At 37.3% G+C, this 19760-nt stretch overlaps 2 protein-coding genes across 4 annotated transcripts in view; one reads left to right on the forward strand and one right to left on the reverse strand.

Moving 5' to 3' along the window:
* SLC18A2 (solute carrier family 18 member A2) overlaps positions 1 to 2924 on the forward strand; it is a 38316-nt gene extending 35392 nt beyond the window's left edge. The window contains exons 15-16 of one of the 2 annotated variants that reach the window (XR_016388176.1): positions 597 to 2034; positions 2424 to 2924. Coding sequence is in view for 1 of the 2 variants with exons in the window: in XM_089898212.1 (XP_089754338.1) it covers positions 597 to 701 (105 nt within the window). In the remaining variant the exon portion in view is untranslated. Of the gene's footprint in view, positions 1 to 596 lie in introns of both variants that reach the window. The other variant, XM_089898212.1, reaches the window with a different exon arrangement.
* A 1312-nt stretch (positions 2925 to 4236) lies between these two features.
* The window catches only part of PDZD8 (PDZ domain containing 8), a 93767-nt gene continuing 78243 nt past the window's right edge, over positions 4237 to 19760 (reverse strand). For both annotated transcript variants that reach the window (XM_089898211.1, XM_022568653.2), the window contains 2 exons: positions 13833 to 13995; positions 4237 to 8918 (listed from right to left, as the gene is read on the reverse strand). In XM_089898211.1, coding sequence (XP_089754337.1) covers positions 6712 to 8918; positions 13833 to 13995 — 2370 coding nt within the window. In that variant the 3' untranslated portion in view covers positions 4237 to 6711. The remainder of the gene's footprint in view (positions 8919 to 13832; positions 13996 to 19760) is intronic.

Below are 19760 nucleotides of genomic sequence, written 5' to 3' on the forward strand. Positions count from 1 at the left end.
CCATTTTTAAAAAGATAAGGGCCCTGTGACGCTTAGTCTAGGGAAATCTAAGGGGGCATGGCCGTGGTCTTAAAATATTGTAAGGGCAGGCTGTGAAGACGGCTGGAATCAGAACTTGATCCACAAATAGAAACATGGAGACAGGTTTTAGTCTAGCTTCAGGGATGTTTTTAACACGGGAGCTTGCCTCATTAGGGAGGGAGGACCTCCTTATTAAGTGTTACCACTGTGAAGGTGCATTGGGTGACCTCCAGGATCCCCCCACCCTAATTCAAAGATTCTAAGTATAACCTAAACCTAACCTGCATATCTCTTTCTTCATAGCTTACAGTTTCCTCCAAATCGACTTACGGCTCCTGGCAGGTATAATGGGAATACTGCAGACTGCTGCTGCTGTTTCCTATCGCCTGGAATTTTCAGTTTAGAACGCCAGGCCTTCTAGGGAAGGCACCTGGCAGTGGCACCAAATTACTGGTTGGTTGATAGTGGGTGGTACTATATGTAGTTTTCAAACTACTAATCCTTAGAAACAGGGTAAGACTATCTTCTCTTTATGAAACAGTAAGTTAATATATCTGCACTTTGCTCTCTTTTAGGCTATCCTCATGGATCACAACTGCCCCATTAAAACAAAAATGTATACTCAGAATAATATCCAGTCTTATCCGATAGGTGAGGATGAAGAATCTGAAAGTGACTGAGACCCTCAGAAGTCATCCAAGTATCTAATTGTATAAAACAGTGTTTCCAGTGAAATGACTCATCCAGAACTGTCTTAGTGATACCACTCATCCCTGGTGAAAGAGTAAAACAACCAAAGGTTTTCTTTTCCATGGTTATGATCGATTGCCAACAGCCTTATAAAGAAAAAGCAGCTTTTCTAGGGGTTTGTATAAATAGTGTTGAAAACTTTATTTTATGTATTTGATTTTATTAAATATTATACAATATATTTTGACGAAATAGTGTAAATCTATAAATATTTGAATCCAAATCCAATATAATTTTTTAACTTACATTCACGAACACCTGGGCAAAAAAGTCTTATATATTTTCTGAATATTGGTAATGAGTGTCTAAAGCACGCATTATCTCCGAGACACTTCCAATAATGAGGAACTAGAAGGAAGTCTGAAAAACAGAATCAAGTAAGACGGCATATATTATATAGTGACACTGAATGTTGAGTTACTGAACTTGTAATTACAGTTGACCTTGAACAACACAGGGTTTGGGGGTGCCGACAACCCATGCAGTCGAAAACCTGCCTACAGCTTTACAGTCAGCCCTTCGTATCCATGGTTTCACATCTCTGGATTCAATCAACCACAGACCATGTAGTACTGCAGTCTGTATTTATTGAAAAAATTCTGCATATAAGTGGACCCGTGCAGTTCAAACCGTGTTGTTCAAGGGTCAACTGTACTGTCAATATATTCATGAGTTAAAAGCTAGTTTTCTCAGATGCAGAAGACAAGAACTTGAGCCAGTCATCTTTCGGATTTATCCATGAATCTCAGCAGGCATTAGTTTTCTATGTAATCACCTACCTGGAAACAGATGGTTGTAAATTATATGTTTACATGTCATGTGGTTGGCAACAAACATAAAAGCCAATAAGGGTAAAATAGTAAATGTTCTGAAAGCAGAGAAAAGCACCCAAAAGTATAGTTATAAACAACTAGAAGCTTTCCCTTTCAGATATATACTTGTCTTACCAGATGACAGAAAATTGAGGATAGATACACCTTATACTGTCAGGGTTGTTTAAGCATGATGAGATATATCAACACCTAGCTCAGGTTTTAGAAAAGAAATTTAAAAGGCTAATAGCTGCTGTGATGTGAAAAAATCAGACTATAATTATCTTTGAGCTGGAAGTCATCCAAGTGTTTTCTAGGGATCTACTAATTTTGAGTTGTTTGAAACTATTATTTTTTAGACTTCTGAACGTTGTTCACATCAATGTGAAAACAAATTTTACATGAAGATGAAGAAGGAATGAAATTGTCTTGAATCGTGTTAGGAAAACAGGTAAAAATAACAGGGTGGTCAGGGCACACCCCCTTTCACAGGCAGGAAAAAAACCCAAACATCTAAGAATGTCTGTAATACTGTATCACCTAGTGCTGTGTGTGATGTAGTTTTTCTAAGCATGACATTGATGTGCCTTTTCGATGTGACAGCAAGTACTGTGTTAGTGAACATTGTTAGTTTACATCGAGTTTTGTATGAGATATGAAGATAGTGTGGAATGTCTCAAATAACACTTGTTCATTCTGTAGTTCTGTAATCGTAAACAAAAACTACTTAATGTCAGCTCTTTGTTAAGCTAAAATTGTGCTCCTGTTAACTTGGAAGGACCCCTCAACCTTATAATTCTCTAAGAAAGTAGCTAATAACTTCCCATTTTCTTTATGAAGCTTTTCTTGTGGGGCTTTGAGCTGAAGTCTGGTCTTCAAGTGCATGTGTTGGAAGCAAACAAGCGTCCTACTCGTGTATTTGCGTTGGGCGACTTACACAAGGACTCTGCTTTGCTGGAGGCACTTCTGTGGCTAAAGTAAAAAAGGCAGGACTGTTCTCTACTTCTGGAGGGGAGAGCCTTAAAAAAGAAATGTGCTGCAAATCAATTCTCTGGCGGGGTTTGTGGTTCTCCTCACTCCCAATACCATGTAACTTATCCCTCTTTTATTTTTGCCTGCAAGGTTTCAGTCTCTTCAAGAATGACTGGCAGCCATGTCTGCTGGTGATCCCTAGAGATCATATAAAAGATACATATTTTTCAGAACTGTTTTGAGAGCAAAAGGTATCAGTTGTATCTGAAGGGGAAAAAAATTGTAAGGTCTTTTATATGACCAGTATTCTGGGATTGGCAAGACTATGGAAAGAAAAGCTTTTTTTTTTTTTTTTTTTTTTTAATGTGTGTATCAGAACAAAGAACACACAGCTCTCTGAACATTTATTTTTTGAGCAGAGGTGTTTTTTATGTTTGTACCTGGCAAAACAGATACAAAAAGCTTAATGAGGTAGTGATGAATATTCAATTCTTTTGACTGCTAACTGTATCCACGTACGTCATGTTTTAGCTAGTTTACTTAATAAATCTTCTGAACACTACCGTGCCTGTTGTATTCCTTTGTTAACCAGATATTATCATTGGAATAAAATATGTGAGAAGGTACTGTTTTAACTGTGGGTATTCAATTAAAAACTATTCTTCTTTGCTTGCAGGCATCAGGTAAAATCTACTCCAGACTAGTTTGAACCATACTTTTTGGCTTTGCAAAATTTGTTTTAATTTGAAGTATGTAACTAGCCACATGGTGTCAGTGTGGAACCAACCAGTAAGTTATCCTTGCATCTCTAAAGTTATATTGTTTTCCTGATGGCTACGAACAAATAACTATATCTGATGAAAATAACTATGATATGCAGCCACTTGACACAGTAGGTCCACGGCCCCTGGAAGTTCCATAAAACTTAGGGTGCGCACGTGTGCACCTTTCAGGGGTGAGAATCCATGGTTTTAAACAGATCTTAAAATGGATCCATGGCTTAAAAAGGCTTAAGGGAACCTCCCCCAACCCTGTTTTTAAAGGAAAGCTGTTATGTCTCAATTTAGAAATAAACTCAATACATTTTAAAATTAAAGTGATTTTAAATTTATTCACTTTTAGGGGACTTGAGATTTTATTATCTTACTATTAGTAAGAGCCAAATACCTTCAAACTGCCTTTCAAAAAATTCAGAAATACTTAAATTTAGAATTGACAGTACCTTCAAATTTTTAGCATGTGTTTTCTCCTCTTAAATTCACAAAATGGCCACATAGTATTTTAACTAGTTCTGATACTGAAGAGTGTAAGGTCTGATACTAAGAAATGTAGCATATGAATTGATTCTAAATGCTAAAATATTGCTCAGCTTGACTGTCTAACCTAATAATTCATCTAAATACCAATGTAGCAAATACACTTTAGTCCAATTACTATTAGATAGCAGAGGCAAATCCATAAATCTGATTTTCACAGCATAAAAAAATAGTAAAACCAAAATTTAATGCTTTCAGACAATTTTCAGAATACCAATTTTGTTTAGCAAAAGCGGACTTTGTTATTAAACTTATCTTCATGGCCCAATTATACCAGGCAATAATTCCATAGAGATGCAGCAGTCACCTTTTTTAGATGACATCAAATGAAGATATTCTTGTTTTCTGTGGTAGTTTTTATTTAATATTATTTTTTAGCTATTGATAACATAGCATGGCAGAAAGATTACATCAGGAATGTGATATAATACAACTGTTTTCACTGAAGCCTTATACCTTACTATTCCTTAGGCTGTTGGCGTGTCCCACCGCCCGCCCCCCTTGCACGAAACTACAACTGTGATGCCTCTACTGCCTCTCCCAGTAAATAGAAAAATATTGCACTACATTGCAGGTATATTTTACAAATATCATTAGCAGCATTACTGAGCTTTCCATAATTGTGGTTCTACAGAGTTAAATACTTTTAAAACATGAGTAGATTTTTATGAAACCAAAGTTTTGCATTATTTCTACAGCTCTTTCAAATGCATCAGTTTCAGCAGCATGCTTGGATGTCACTAAAACTTCATGGTATAATCCAAAACCACCAGCCACTTACTCTGCCTTCCAGGTTGTCAGTGGTAAGTGATTTTTTATGATAAGATGACAGTTGGTTATTACATTGGGAAGATTGTTTCAAGCTATTGTTACAGAACAACATTTTAGCTTTCAGTGAATTTGGTGTATAAAGACTTCTACAGCAGTGTTAAAATGCAAGCATGTTTAAACAAAAATGGGTATACACAGATATATTTTTGTTATAAACTTGGCCAAGAAAGGTATTTAGTTTCCTAATATTTTACTTAATAATAAAATAGCAAGAATGAGAACTGGCTATTGATTTTAAAAGTGGAATGGCTTTCCTACCCATAAAAATGTTTTTATCAATCATCCATATAACCCTTTTATTTCAATAACTTGTTACTGTTCAGAAAACTTTTGCAGTTATGCTGTTGTTTTCCTCACAACAGTCCTGTGAGGTAGAATAAATTTTGTTTATTCCTACTTTACAGCTGGGGAGCCTGCAGCCTGGAGCCGTTTCGTGGCTTGCCTATGGTTACACAGTTCACTAATGGCCAACAGAAGAGCTTGAACTTAAACTCTTGTATGGAGTCCTGGGTTATAGACCTGGGCTAGAATCCTTACTATTATACTATGCCTTTTCCTGCCAGCCATAAAAACTGCCACCATCTAGTTTTAAATTCATGTCAGTTTCACTATATAGCAATTATCATAGTAGTTACCTACAAAAGGGAAAAACATGTACATATCTATTTTATAGACATATAAAAGGCCAAAACTTTTATGGTATACCAACAGAGGTCATGCTCACATGTTTTCCCTCAGTTGTGTGTTATTGGGATCCACACGGTGGCCTGAGTATCAGACTAGACCTTCATTTTAAGAGAAATGGTTCCAATTCCTATGTATCGATGCTGTGTAATTTTTTTTTTTAATAAGACAGTCTGAACTACAGAAGCATTCAGAATGATCAGCCTGTAGGATGATACATAGGATAAGCCTGTAGGATGTCAGACAAAGCAACAAATCTATTTTGCATGATTCCTCTCCCTTACAGCATTCTCATGCATGACTATTTTTCTAAAACAAAACAGCCAAACCAGATATCAACAAGGTCATTTTAAGAACAGTCCTCTGAAACTTCAAATATCTACATGCTTTATTTCCTATGGGAGAACTGAAGATGAAACATAATCATAAATGTTTAGTGCTTCCATTTGAAAGGCAAGTGTCAACATTTTGAAAGATTATATTTCAAAATCCTGCTGGTTACTGTTTTTTGTTTGTTTTAGTAATCTGGTCATCCTCTCAAAATTCTTGACCAACTGCATTCTGTATTTATTCCCTGTTGCATTTTGTTTTTCAATGCAAGCTCTTCAAATTAATCACTATATTCTCACTATACTTAAACTGCACATAAGCTTTAGAAGAAAATTTCACAAAAGCATAAAAAACAAGCAATATATGTAAAACTTTTTTTTTTTTTTACTAAATCAGCATAACTAACTAAAGCTGCGGCTTTCATGTTACATTTGGCAAAATCAAAACAAAAAGCACTCCCCCAAACGCCAAAATAACAAAAATCTCAAGCAAGTAGATATGACAAACTTCATAACACAAAGTATGATTCAAAACCTGTTCCCTCAATGATTGCTGTTGTCAATTTGGGCATGCAGCAAATCTGTTGTTATAACTGTGATGGAAATGAAAATATTTCAAGAATCTGGACAGTATCCTATTTAACACTAATTCAAAAACTAGGAAGAGGAAGGGAAAAAAACCACAATGAGACATCACACCTACATAAACACGAAAAGTCAGCTTACATAATTAGAAAAAGTTAAAAATAAATTAGTAAAAATAAATTCCCAGTATAAACCCAAAAAGCATAGCTATAAATGCAATCTGAAACAACCAATTTAGTGAGCTGATCATGTTTTTGCTGGAAAAACCACCTCTTCCACTCTAGTTCTTACACAAGCAAATAACTGTGAAGAAGCAGGCCAAAGTGCATAATAAGAGGGTTTAAATGTGGTTGTATCTGTGGTACTTTAGATGCAACTTTTCCTCAATCACTAGAAAGTTTAAACAGACTGTTACACAGACTCAGATGGGCCAAATAAGTCATCTGATATGCTACTGAATGGCTGAGAGTCTATTAGTTGGGTTATTTCACTATCAAGGTCTTCTTCTGTATCATCTGTGTACTTGCTTATTTTTTTGGAGTGCTGGTCTAAGGACAGACTTTCTAAAGATTCAATATCTTCAATGCCTGCTCTGTAGTGGATCATAAGAAGTGTTAGAGCTTGCAGTCTTTCACCTGATTTAGCCAAAGCAGCAGAAAGAAGTGATTTTTTCCTCGTATCTGTTGTCTCTTTTTCTTCTCTAACAAGGGAATTATTATGTTCCAACTCCTGATCAATTTCATTCTGCAGTTTATCTAGCATGAACTCTAGTTTCTGGATCCTCTCCTCTGTAGGCAACCCCCTGTACAGATCACGACCAATTTCTTTAACTGCAATGAAAACGCTGTCATCCAGACCACCCTCCTTTCTCACTAATTTTATTCCTGTGTTGTTGCCCCGTTTAGAAGGGCTGTTTGGGCCACAGATCTCTGTGTCACTGCCTTCGTTGTCTGATGTGTTGGGTGTGTGTTTTGGTGAAGGTTCTACTAGATCAGTCCCTGGCTCAGAAAGGCGAGTTTTAGATACTTGACGCAGATTTAACAAACGAGAGCTCGTATTGATAATATGTCTTGTCAAACCTGTCATTCTGTTGACTGACTTCCCAGCTTCAGCATCAACACGAGGGGGCAGGCCTAAGAGGGTTTCTTGTCCTTCCAGCCTGAGATTTTTCAGGGCCCGGTCTAGCCGTTGATCAGTTGCTCCACAAAGAGGAGTCTCGGCTAGACACTTTTCCTGACATTTTTTATGGCAAACATAAGCACAGAACATACACTGGGAAGCAGCTTTAGTCCAAACTTTTTTCTTACAGTAATCACACCAAGTTGGGTTCTGGAACTGAGTATCCTGGAAACTATGTTTATTTTCTGTTAAACCCATCTGTCCAACAAAGTGCTCCTCTTTAGGAAGGGCAGAAACCTCTTCGACCAAATGGAGTTCTTTTTCTTTCTCTAAGTTAGTAACTACATGGTGGTCTGGCTCTCCTTCTTTCAGATATTTGAAGTGAACAGTAATATCACCGAAACAAAATTTGTCATTGAACCCCTTCTGCATACTCAGATTACGTAGCGCGGTTCTCGTGACCATGGCCTTAGGTGATGGGGCTTCCAGTCTGAATTTGGAAAGGTATTCCATGTTCGATGTAGCTAAGCATCCTAAAGCCACCTCTTCAAGTTTTAAGCTGACGTGCCCCAAACAGATGAGACCCCCTAATTTGAAAGGATCCCTACACCACAGTGCGATGTTTAAGTACCTGTGGCAGGCTTCTATGTCAAAGAGACAGCTGGCTCTGGTTCTTGTCCATTTTCCGAGCTTATTACGATAAAGAATTTCTGATGACTCCCACGTTTGATGGTCATCTGAACTGTCCGTAGGAGGGCAGGAACTTTCTGAAGTCAAATCTTTTGCCACTTCTTGCTTTGCTGGAAACTGCTTAGCTGCAGCTGCTTCTTCGACGTGATCCAGGTTTTTCGCTGGCTTTTCAGCAGGTTTATCTGCAGCAGGTGGCGGCGGCAGCACCTTCTCTGGCTTTTCAACGAGAATATCTGGTTCTGCCTGATTTGGGGCATCAGCAGAAGGTAAAGGAACTTTGACTTGTGGTCGTGGTGGCACAGGTGGTTTGAAAGTGGATCCTTGGGTGGGTTTTGACACTTGTGCTGGTTCTGTTATCTCAGAAGATTTTAGGGCCAAGGGCTTATTTCCTTCTTTGGATGGAAGTTTTGGGGGTGGTGGGTAACTTCCTACAACTAATTTACGGTTTAAAACTGGTGATATAGTTCCAAGGGGTTTAACAGAAAGTGTTGTTGGAGTACGTTTGGGACTGTGACTTAATGACTGTGCCTCATCCTTGACCTCAGTTTGTGCTCTCACATCACTTGCTAAGTCTTCAAATTCAGAATCCAGGTCTCTGTTTTCAGCATCTACTGCCAACCCACTTGTTTCCTCTTCATAGTTTGGTTGGCATGGGCCTGACAGAAAGTTGTCTTCCAACTGTCCAAAGTTATCTTGCAGCACTGCACCCTGGTTACTCTGGCCAACAGGCCTTTCATAATATACCAGGACTCGGTCACCAGCCTGCTTGATAAGCTTCAACACTTGCAGTGTAGATGTGATTTTCACACCTGTTTTAAGATATTAAAAGGGAAACATGTAAATTACTGCAGTAAAAATTACCTAAATTCACTAAGTGTAATTGCCATTAATTCATGATTACTTAACTAATGGAAAAGTAACAGTGAAACCTCTAAAATATCTTACGGGTTTATGGATACATCAGTGTACTGATTCTTAAACCCTGACTGCTCTGATGTCCTGGAAATGTTTACGTTTTCAAACCAAATGATGACATGAAAATCCTGAGGAGGGTGTCAAGCTGTTAACTCCTAATTGTTTACCATTCCTTCCTAGGTTTAAAAGACATTATTCCTCAGTTTGAACTGAAGTGAGCGGAGTGAGACCTATTGAAAAGGATTTTATTAACGGTTAAATCAGGCTTAAAATGATGGGAAACTGTGATTATATTAAGGGAAATTGTAAAATGCATCAGGGATTACAAGTTGTATGGTGAATGATTCAAATTAAGAGACCAATGCTTGAAATAAACTTAGCAAAATATTGGGTTGGCCAAAAAGTTTGTTCTGTTAGTGAATACACTGTTCAATAAAAGTCTTGGTGAAAATGAAAAATGTCTTTTATTTTCACTTAAAACTGAACAAACTTTTTGGCCACCCCAATACTATTATGAATAGTGGACTCTTACAGATTCTTTTCATTAGCCCTACCCATCAAACTAGTCTTTTTCAGGACCAGAAAGAATAAGGAAGGCATAATAGGAAGGCTTTAAAGTTAAACAAGTTGTTTACTATCTGTATCTATATCAACAATATCTTAAGTTTTCATTTTATTTTCTAATAGGTGCTACATCAATTAGTTCAAAATTCAAAAGGTATAGAAAGATGTACAGTGAAAAATCTCCCTTCCACCTCTATCTCCCAGACGTATTGTCCCTTTCCTGAGGCAATCAAAGCTTCTGATGTATTCTTCTAGGGATATTCTAGGTGTATCTTTTAAAGGCTCTATTTTTTCCCTACCCTCTCCAAAACAGTACTTACCTAAGCCAACCCTTTCTGTAGGCGTTACAGAAAGGTTAGAAGGGGTCTTTGCTTTCCAAAGGTCTTAAGGCCATCCTAAATAAATCAAAGTAAATCAGCCCCATCTAATAACCTGACTTCAGAGTTCCTCAACCTCTATATTCTCCTACTTTGGCTGCCCAGGCAAGACCATGCTTTAGACCTGGTCATCACTTGGAAGTTTTCCACATCAAAGATCTTTTACTTGGAAATTAACCTCTGATCACAATCTCCTATTTCCACCTCTAACAATCCTGTCTGCTAACTGAATCTGTTTTGAGGTAGTTTCCATGTCCAGTCATTCCTCCTTTGCTCTCATGGTCCAGCTGGTCTCCTGATACCACTTGCTTTTCTCCCCAACCTCAGTTCAAGACTTCAGTGGTGTTCACATCAAGCTTTTTTATTCTTTTGCCCCAGCCCTTTCCTCTTCTACCATCTACCTGTCTTTCTGATCCCCAGCTTTGCTAGCCCCTTATCTCCCTTTCCTGCTCCTGAGCTTATCACCTGGATACAACTCCCGAGTTATACCATCTGTCTGCAGCAAGGCTTTCAGTGCTGCTTTAGCATTCTTTTGATTGGTCTCTAAACAACTAAGTCTCCAAACACCAGCTTCAAACCTTTCTTATTCCCCTGAAACCCACCCTTCCTACTCTCTTTTATTCTGTAGATGACATCACCTTATATACTGAAGATCAGTAAGAAGCCACCTCTCCTCCCTGCCAGTCATTTTCAGGATTAAGCCATCTTAGAGGAGAAAGTATCCCTTGTACTTTGGATCCTACTCCCTATCCCCTTCAGGACTCTGCTCTATCAATTATCCTTGCTAAAATCTTAATTCCCTTCCTTCTTCTCCTTTAAAACCTTGTTTTCCTTGGTTTTCACAACACTGTACTAATTTGGCTCTGATCATCTCTGCTTTCTTTTTTCCCCCACCTATATCTGTCCCTTGTATGCAAATGTTCCCATGTTTTTTTCATTAGTTTCTCTGCCTTTTTGTTTTCTCCCTAGATTACACCCATTTCAGTAGTTTCAACTATCAACTTTTTCTTTGGTTGGCGTCCCCTCTTCTTCACTCTAGTCGTACATTCCCAGCTACTTCTGGATATCAGCACCTGGATGTTTCGTTGATACTACAAATTCAGTGAAGTTAAAATCTCTCTTTGACCTTCTCATCTTCCTATTCTCACTACTATGTGAATCAATTTGCCACCCTCCCAGTTAACCCGATCTGAATCATGGAGATGGCTGACTCCCTAGATAGATTCAGTCTGCTGTCAATCCTGTTAGAGTTCCAGTCCATTTTCATTCCTCCTCCTTTCAGATCCTCCTGACCACTGGCTTCCACTATAGTAATAAACAGCTTTTTACTATGATCCCTCACTTAGATCTTCCCTATTTTAATCACCAAACATATATTGCTCCCCAGTTTTCCTAAAACACTGGCTCAAAAACCTTTAGCCTACAAACTCATACTGAAATTCAGAGCTTTCTCGTATGACTTCATGATTCATCCAGCCTTAATTTCTTCTGCTTCCCTTTAACCACACTATGAACCAGCAAAACTGTAGTTTGACATAAATAAAAATTAAGTCCATCTAATGATCTGAGGTAGGCAAAAAACTTCAGCTCAATCTAAACTCATTCTTTGTGACTTAACATCTGCCTCTTGGTACTGTTCAGCCAAATATGGATTATTTTTCTTTTGGAATATTTCAAATATACTCAAAAGCAGAGGAAATAGTAAAATGAACTCCATCATTGAGCTTAAATATAACAAACATTTGCCAATCTTATTTCAATTATCACCAATCCCGTTACTAAATGTTTTTTTTTTTTTTTTGTGGTACGCGGGCCTCTCACTGTTGTGGCCTCTCCCGTTGCACAGCACGGGCTCCGGATGCACAGGCTCAGCGGCCATGGCTCACGGGCCCAGCCGCTCCACGGCATGTGGGATCTTCCCGGACCGGGGCACGAACCCGTGTCCCCTGCATCGGCAGGCGGACTTCTCAACCACTGCACCACCAGGGAAGCCCACTAAATGTTTTTAAAATGTTGTATACCCATACAAATAAAGTATAGCTATAAAAAAAAGAATGTGTATCATACCCTCCCCTTATCTCAATGAATATCATTATTTTTACAAATGTTAGACACAAAGAGATGACTTTTGCTTTTTCACCCTGCCTGTATTTATATTGCTTGGATTTATTTATTTATTTTTGATAACAGATATTTACTACTTGTATAATTGAAAACAAAAACCTTTCATAAAAGGACGTAAAAAAGAAAACAATTTTATGCTGTAGGTAAAACCAAACGGTATATGTATACATATAAAAAATTCATACTGAATTATGATTTTTAGCTGAGGGATAACTGTTATGTTTATGTTAAATAACTACGTAACAGATAAGGTTTATTTTATAGCCTTATTATCCTAAGTGTCTATGAACCAGTATCATCATCTGGGAGCCTGTTAGAAATACAGAACCTGGAGCTCCACCCCAGGTCTACTGAATCAGAATCCACATTTTAACACCATGCCTGGGTGATTGGAATACACAAGAGAGTTTGAAAAGCACTGTTTATGACATAATCAGAGGGATTTCCATGTGAAATATTGACTTAGTGGGGCTTCCAGGTATGCAATTAAATAATTTTCATTATTTTATTGTCATGATGGATATGAATTAAAGGTAGAGTTTCTTCAACATATAACCAAAGACAACTGCTCCTTAATTTAGGAACTAATTTACCTTGTTATTTATTGTTTTAGCTGTGATAGAATATTCCATGTTGCCTTTAAAAGCTCAATTGTAACCAACCATGGGCTCAAGAAATCTCTTGACAAGCCTAGAATGGGCGGGTCACGTACTACAAAGGTCTGAAAAGGTTTGGACTTTTCCCCCACTGATGTCCACAGTGAGTCTTTACTGCTTATTTATAAACATGCAAGCAAATAATCTGCCTAACAATAGAGAGTTTTTGTTGTTATCAATCCAACTGATAGGAAGGCATGCAGGTGACACATTTTTCTGCCAGTGACAGTGATTTGGGCTGCACTCTGAATGACAATCTATTAACAAATGGCTGCCCAGTCAGGAACAATAAGGGGCAACCAATATGGGGCCACAGGACAGTTCAGGTATGCCCTTTTAGACAAGGAATCTCTCTCCTGTTAATTATCTAGTCCTGAGTGATGGGGGCAGTAGTGCTAACATTGTCAGTTTTAGGCTCAGAGTAGTAATGGTGGTGGCCACACAGAAAGATAACTGTTGACCTGCCCTTTCTTTCACATTCAATAAAAAAAAAAATAGAAGTAGGAGGAAAATGGTCTAAAGATGAAATATTTTAAAGATTTATAATTAGAACTAAAATGATGTGTTTCAAATTTTTTAAGGCTTCCTTCACATTTTTATTTATAGTATAGTTATTACTTTCTTTCCATTGTAAAAGTAACATGCTTATAGAAATAAAGAAGGAAGAGGGACTTCCCTGGTGGCGCAGTGGTTAAGAATCCACCTGCCATTGCAGGGGACATGCCCAGGTTCGAGCCCTGGCCTGGGAAGATCTCACATGCCGTGGAGCAACTAAGCCCATGTGCCACAACTACTGAACCTGTGCTCTAGAGCCCACAAGCCACAACTACTGAGCCCGCGTGCCTAGAGCCCATGCTCTACAACAAGAGAAGCCACTGCAATGAGAAGACCACGCACCGCAATGAAGAGTAGACCCCGCTCGCTGCAACTAGAGAAAGCCTGCACGCAGCCATGGAGACCCAACACAGCCAAAAATAAAAAAAAATAAAATAAAAAAAAAAGAAATAAAGAAGAGAGGAAAAACCCCCACATCTGTTCTCTGGTTTTCTTTGTAAATGTCAGGTATACTGCACATCAGCATAATTACCTCCAATAGCAATCAGTCGATCTCCCCGCTGAAGATCAGCAATTGCAGCAGGCGAGTTTGGGGCCACGGTCTCAATTATGACGTGCCCAGCATACCCGTCAGTTGACTGGACAAGACGAAGTGTAAGTCCGACACTTTGTAAATTCCCCTTTATTAATTCAACCTTTGATAAAGATAAAAAAATGAAAACAGATTCAATGGGTTCACAGTAGTGGAGTGAGAAAACACAACACATCGAGAGCACTACAGTTGACGCTGACTTTTATACCATGGTGATGATTATTACAGACTAATAAAGGAGGGAGGAAATCTTTTATTGTGACAATATAAATTAAGATATGCTCAGACTGCACATTTGTGCCATCGAACCTTTTAAATGATAAGGTGAACATAAACAAATAGAAATCCTAAATATTTTTCCTACATCTGGTATAGCATGTGGCATGCACTCCCTAAACTCTGACACCATTACCAAAGATGATTTGGTTTTTAAGGTTTTATTACAGAAAATTTAAAAAATATACAAAAGCACAAAGAATAATTAAAATGAATCCTGTGGTAGGTTATAAAATATAGTTAACAAATTCTTCTTGACTTGAATGCATGTCCCTTTGCAATTAATACTTTACCAGACCTGCTATTAGAGGTATACCTATTTCTCCATCCTTCTCTCAGCAACCAATATAACTAGAAAAAAACAGACGAAGACATAGACGATCTGAACGTGATCAACCTTGACTTAAATGACATTTATAGAACACTATACCTAACAATGCCAGAATACACATTCTTTTCAGGTACACATGGTAAGTCCACCAGGATGTGCTATGGTCATAAAACCAGCGTTGATACATTTAAAAAGACTGAAATCCAAGATACGTTCTTTGAATGGAATTAAATTAGCAATCAATTAACAGTAAGAAAACTAGAAAAACCCCAAACATTTGAAAAGTAAAATAACACACTTTAAGAAATTCATGGTCAAAGAAGAAATCAGAAGGGAAATTAAAAAATATTCTTGGGACTTCCCTGGTGGCGTGGTGGTTGAGAATCCACCTCCCAATGCAGGGGACACAGGTTTGAGCCCTGGTCCGGGAAGATTCCACATGCTGTGGAGCAACTAAGGCCATGTGCCACAACTACTGAGCTTGCGAGCCACAACTGCTGAGCCCGTGTGCTACAACTACTGAAGCCTGTGCGCCTAGAGCCTGTGCTCTGCAACAAGAGAAGCCACCACAATGAGAAGCCCCTGCACTGCAATGAAGAGTAGCCCCTGCTCGCCACAACTAGAGAAAGCCCGCGTGCAGCAACCAAGACCCAACACAGCCATAAAACAATAAATTTATATTAAAAAAAATATTCTGAGTGGAATGATGATGAAAATACAATCTATCAAAACTTGTGGGATGCAACTAAAACAGTGTTTAGAGGAAATTTATAGCTTTAAATACTTATATCAGGAAAAAAATTCTAAAGTTAGTGATCTCAGTTCATTCCTTAAAAAACTAGAAACCCCAAAGTAGAAGGAAAGAAGAACAGAAATCAATGTAATAGAAACTAAAACAACAAATCATGAAAGCTGATTCAATGAAATAGTCAATAAAACTGATAAGCCTCTAGGATAAACTGATAAAGAAAAATGTGTACTACCAAAATCAAAATAAGAGGGGAATATCACTACAGAATCTAGAGACATTAAGAGAATAGGCAACATTATGCACAACTTTATGTCAATACATTTGACAACCCAGATGAAGTGGAAAAATTTCCTTGAAAGATAACGAATGAGAAAAACTGACTAAAAAAATAGAAAATTTGAACACCCCTATATCAATTAAAAACATCAAATTCATAAACCTTTGCACAAAAAAAATCCCTCCAGGTCTAGACTGCTTCATTATGAATTGTTGAAATAACAATCTTACTTGGAATCTTTTAGAAATAGAGAAGGAGGGTATGCTTCCTAAATCATGTGTTAAGGCCAATGTAACCCTAATTCCCAAACCCAGACAAGAAAGCAGAACTACAGACTAATCTTTCTAATGTTCAAATATGGATGCAAAATTTCTTAACAAAATTTTAGGGAATTCAACCCAATAATATATGAAAAGGATAATAATCATAACCAAGTGGAGTTTATTCCAGGAATTCAAGGTTGATTCAAGCACCTAGGAGTCAACTAGTATAAGTCACCATATTAAGAAAAGAAAGGAGAAAACCATATAAATATTTTAATAGCCGCAAAAAAAAATCAACATCCATTTATGATAAAAGCCCCCAACAAAACAGAACTACAAGGGAACATCCTAAATCTGATTATAGGCATCTACAAAAATCTATAAGTAACATAATACTCAAGGGTGAAAGACCTGTTCTCTACCCAAGATAAGGAACAAAGCAAGGATTTCTGTTCTTACCACTTCATTATTATACTGGGGGGTATAGTTAGGGTCATGATGTAAGAAAAAGGGAAGACATAAAGAATGGAAAGGGAGAAGAAAAACGGTCTTTATTTGCATATAATATGACCCTATACATGGATAATCCCAAGAAATCTACAAAACAACTTTTAGAACTAATAAGTGAAATTAGGTCACAGACTACAAGGTCAATATACAAAAGGCAAATATGTTTCTATATATTACCAACAAATAATTAGAAAATAAAGAAAGCAAATTAATTTGTAATAGCATAAAAATACTTAGGATTAAATTTTTAAAATTTATCTTTTATTGAGGTAACACTGGTTTATAACATTATATGTTTCACGTGTACACTACATTTCTGCTTCTGTATACACTACAGTGTGTACTCATCACCAAAAATTTAGTTTCCATCTATCACCACACAACTAATCCCCTTACCCATTTCACCACCACCTCTCCTCCCGGCCCCTTCCTCTCTGGCAACCACTACTTTGTTCTCTATTATCAACATGTTTGGTTTTGTTTGGTTTGTTCATTTATTTTGTTTTTATTTGTTTATATTCCACAATATGAGTAAAATCATAAGGTCTTGTCTTTCTCTGACTTACTTCATTTAGCACAATGCCCTCCATCCATGTTGTCACAAATGGCAAGATTTCATCGTTTTTCTCTTTTTATGGATAAGTAGTATTCCATTGTGTGTGTGCGTGTGTGTGTGTGTATATATATATATACACCACATCTTCTTTTAGGATTAAATTTAATTGAAGATGTACAAAACCTGTATGCTGAAAACTTCTGCAAAGGGAAATTAAAGAAGACCTAAATAAATGAAGAATGACACCATGTTCATGGATTGGAAAACTCATTATTGTTAAGATGCCGATTCCTCCCAAATTTATCTACAGATTCAAAGTAATCCCAGTAAAAATCTTTGCAGGACTTTGGAAAGGTAAAAGACCTAGAACAATCAAAGCCATCCTTAAATAGAACAAGGCTGAAGGACTTATACTACCTAATTTCAAGGCTTACTATATAATGTTAGCGTAATTAAGACAGTGTGGTATTAGCCTAAGGACAGATATTAGTTGTAGAAATTAACATCATCATTTCTTAAGATATCAAATTTTGGACAACGTGTTGACTTCCTATTATAATAGATAAGGATGATAGTCCATTCTCCTGCCCCCAAATTACAGTAGAGTTACATCATTATTTTTAGTTCCTCTGCATAACCTCTTTATAACTTTAATTAATATACTTATACCCCTATAGTTCTTATTTCATCAACTACAGACAATATCTCTCTTGATACTAGGACTTCTATCTTTCCCTTCACTTCTCCCCTTTATACCTTCTACCTTCTAAACTCTACCATGAAAGTTGATAACTATTATATTAATTTTTAAACTATTTTTAAGCTATCAAGGTTGACTGAAAGTCAGTCATGTTTATAATATTGTGACTATATAAATATGATTTATTGAGAACCTGGACATCTTTACATTTTCTGTCTTGTATAGCCTTTTGCTTTTCTTGGAGGTTTTTCTTTCAATAACATAGCTTTCACTTTAAATGTAGGATTTATGTAAGTACTGCTTCTGCAATTAGCTCTTAAATTCACCTATCCATTTGTTTACATATTAAATTATTTAGCACTCAGTCAAAGCGAAGTTTTTCTTTACCCCTCCACACTACTCCTGCCTAAAAAGAAGCCAGTTAAAATGTAGAAGGAATGAGCAGATTTGAAAAATCACCCAAAAGGAGAGAGAAACATTTAGATTAAAAAAAAACAGAGAGAGAGAGAGACAAAGAAAGACTAAAGAGCTGGAACAACCGAATGTAATGTCTGAATCTTGGTAAGATCCTAGTTCAGGGAAAAAAAATCTACAAAAACATTTATGGGACACTGGGAGCATTTTAATATAGACTGAAACTTTGGTGAAATTAAGGAATTATTAATTTTCTTATGTGTGATAATGGTTATTGTAGTTATGTAAAATGCTCTATTTTTAGAAGATTCATACTGAAATATTTAGAGGTGAAATATGACGTCTTCAACAATGTCTTTCTCAGATGCAGAGCTATGAAAAGTTTCAGCATCTATTATTATACTTATTAGTAAGACTCAGCACTACTAGTCAAAACAGGATACAAAAGGAAATTTAAAAGCCAATCTGCTGTGAATGAACTCAATATACAGCTGAGGAAACAAGGCAAACATATTATGAAACAAACATCAATTCAGGGCATTAGAATATTTAAACTATCTTATATCGTTCAAACCTTAATTTACTTTTACAGGATCAAGACTGAGAAGCTAATTTTATGATCATATGACTTTAAAAACTCTCCCATTAGAAAAGACAAAGGCGGTGACTGATGTCGACATTCAGTAAGAGAACAGCAGCCAGTTCAAACCCACTGGGAGAAGAATGGGCTCAAGCATGGTCTTTACTTCCAAAGAACAGAAATCATACCAATGGTGGTAAATATCTACCTTTTCACAAAATTATGTTTTCATCCTGCTAGAAGGTTTCCTCTATGTTGTAGACTAAAGACATATCAAATGAAAGGAAAAGGAAGGGGCTGAAAAAAGGAATAGCAGAGAGAGAAAAAATTGTATTTCTTATGGACAAATAAAAGCATAGTGAAGAAAAAGTGAACATGGAACAATATTATATTTTCCTTTGGATTGCTGATCATGAAATCTTTATTAAAAAAAGAAAAGCAGGATGAAAATGTCTGATAACAAATACAGGAATAGATTATGGATGGGAGACCTTCAGTCAATTCTAACCATCATGTAATAACTTTTCCTTTCTCATAAAAAGCCAATTAGATGTTTTTAAGCCCACCAAAATCTGGGTACTCCCCTATTCCAAAAGATAAGCTATGATTAAGGAAAAATTAACATCTACAGAACTCATTTTGTCTGCAAAGAGAGAGAGGCTGACAGTGATTTAGTTTCTAGTTCCAGTTTGTTGCTAAGGCCTTGCTGTACTCCTACTAAAAGCTATGCAGACCCTAGCCCACACAACCACGAACAGTGACCCTGACACCTGACTGTGGCATGAAATACCGGAATCCTCAAAATAAGCACACCTTTTTTACTTAAGTGAGTTTTAGTAGGTATCTGTTTCAAACGGGTTCTGGCTTACCAGGCACCGTGTTAGAGACCACCATATACAATATCTCATTAAACTCAAAGTGCTGTATTTATTAACTACAGAGCTACAAATACATTATAAATGTAGGATGGAATCTGCCTGAGCCTAGCCAGGGGCCTCTGCCGCCCGCCCTTGCAGGGACTTAGCGCCTGCAAGATGGGTCAGAGAAGGAGAGGAGCGCCTGGGCCAGTGCTATACCAGCAGCTCCTCCTGACACCAGAGGCTGCCTCTTCTGCAGATAGGGGCCTGTCCAAGAGGTGATGGGGGCTCGGGGCTTCAGAAGTGTGGTGCTATCCTCACCATAGTCCTACAGAGTAAAACCAAGTCCCCCT

The sequence above is a fragment of the Delphinapterus leucas genome, chromosome 16 (assembly GCF_059928025.1).
Source record: "Delphinapterus leucas isolate spDelLeu-1000000601 "Yukka" chromosome 16, BTC_Dleu_Yukka2, whole genome shotgun sequence".
In the NCBI taxonomy this organism is placed as follows: Eukaryota; Metazoa; Chordata; class Mammalia; order Artiodactyla; family Monodontidae; genus Delphinapterus; species Delphinapterus leucas.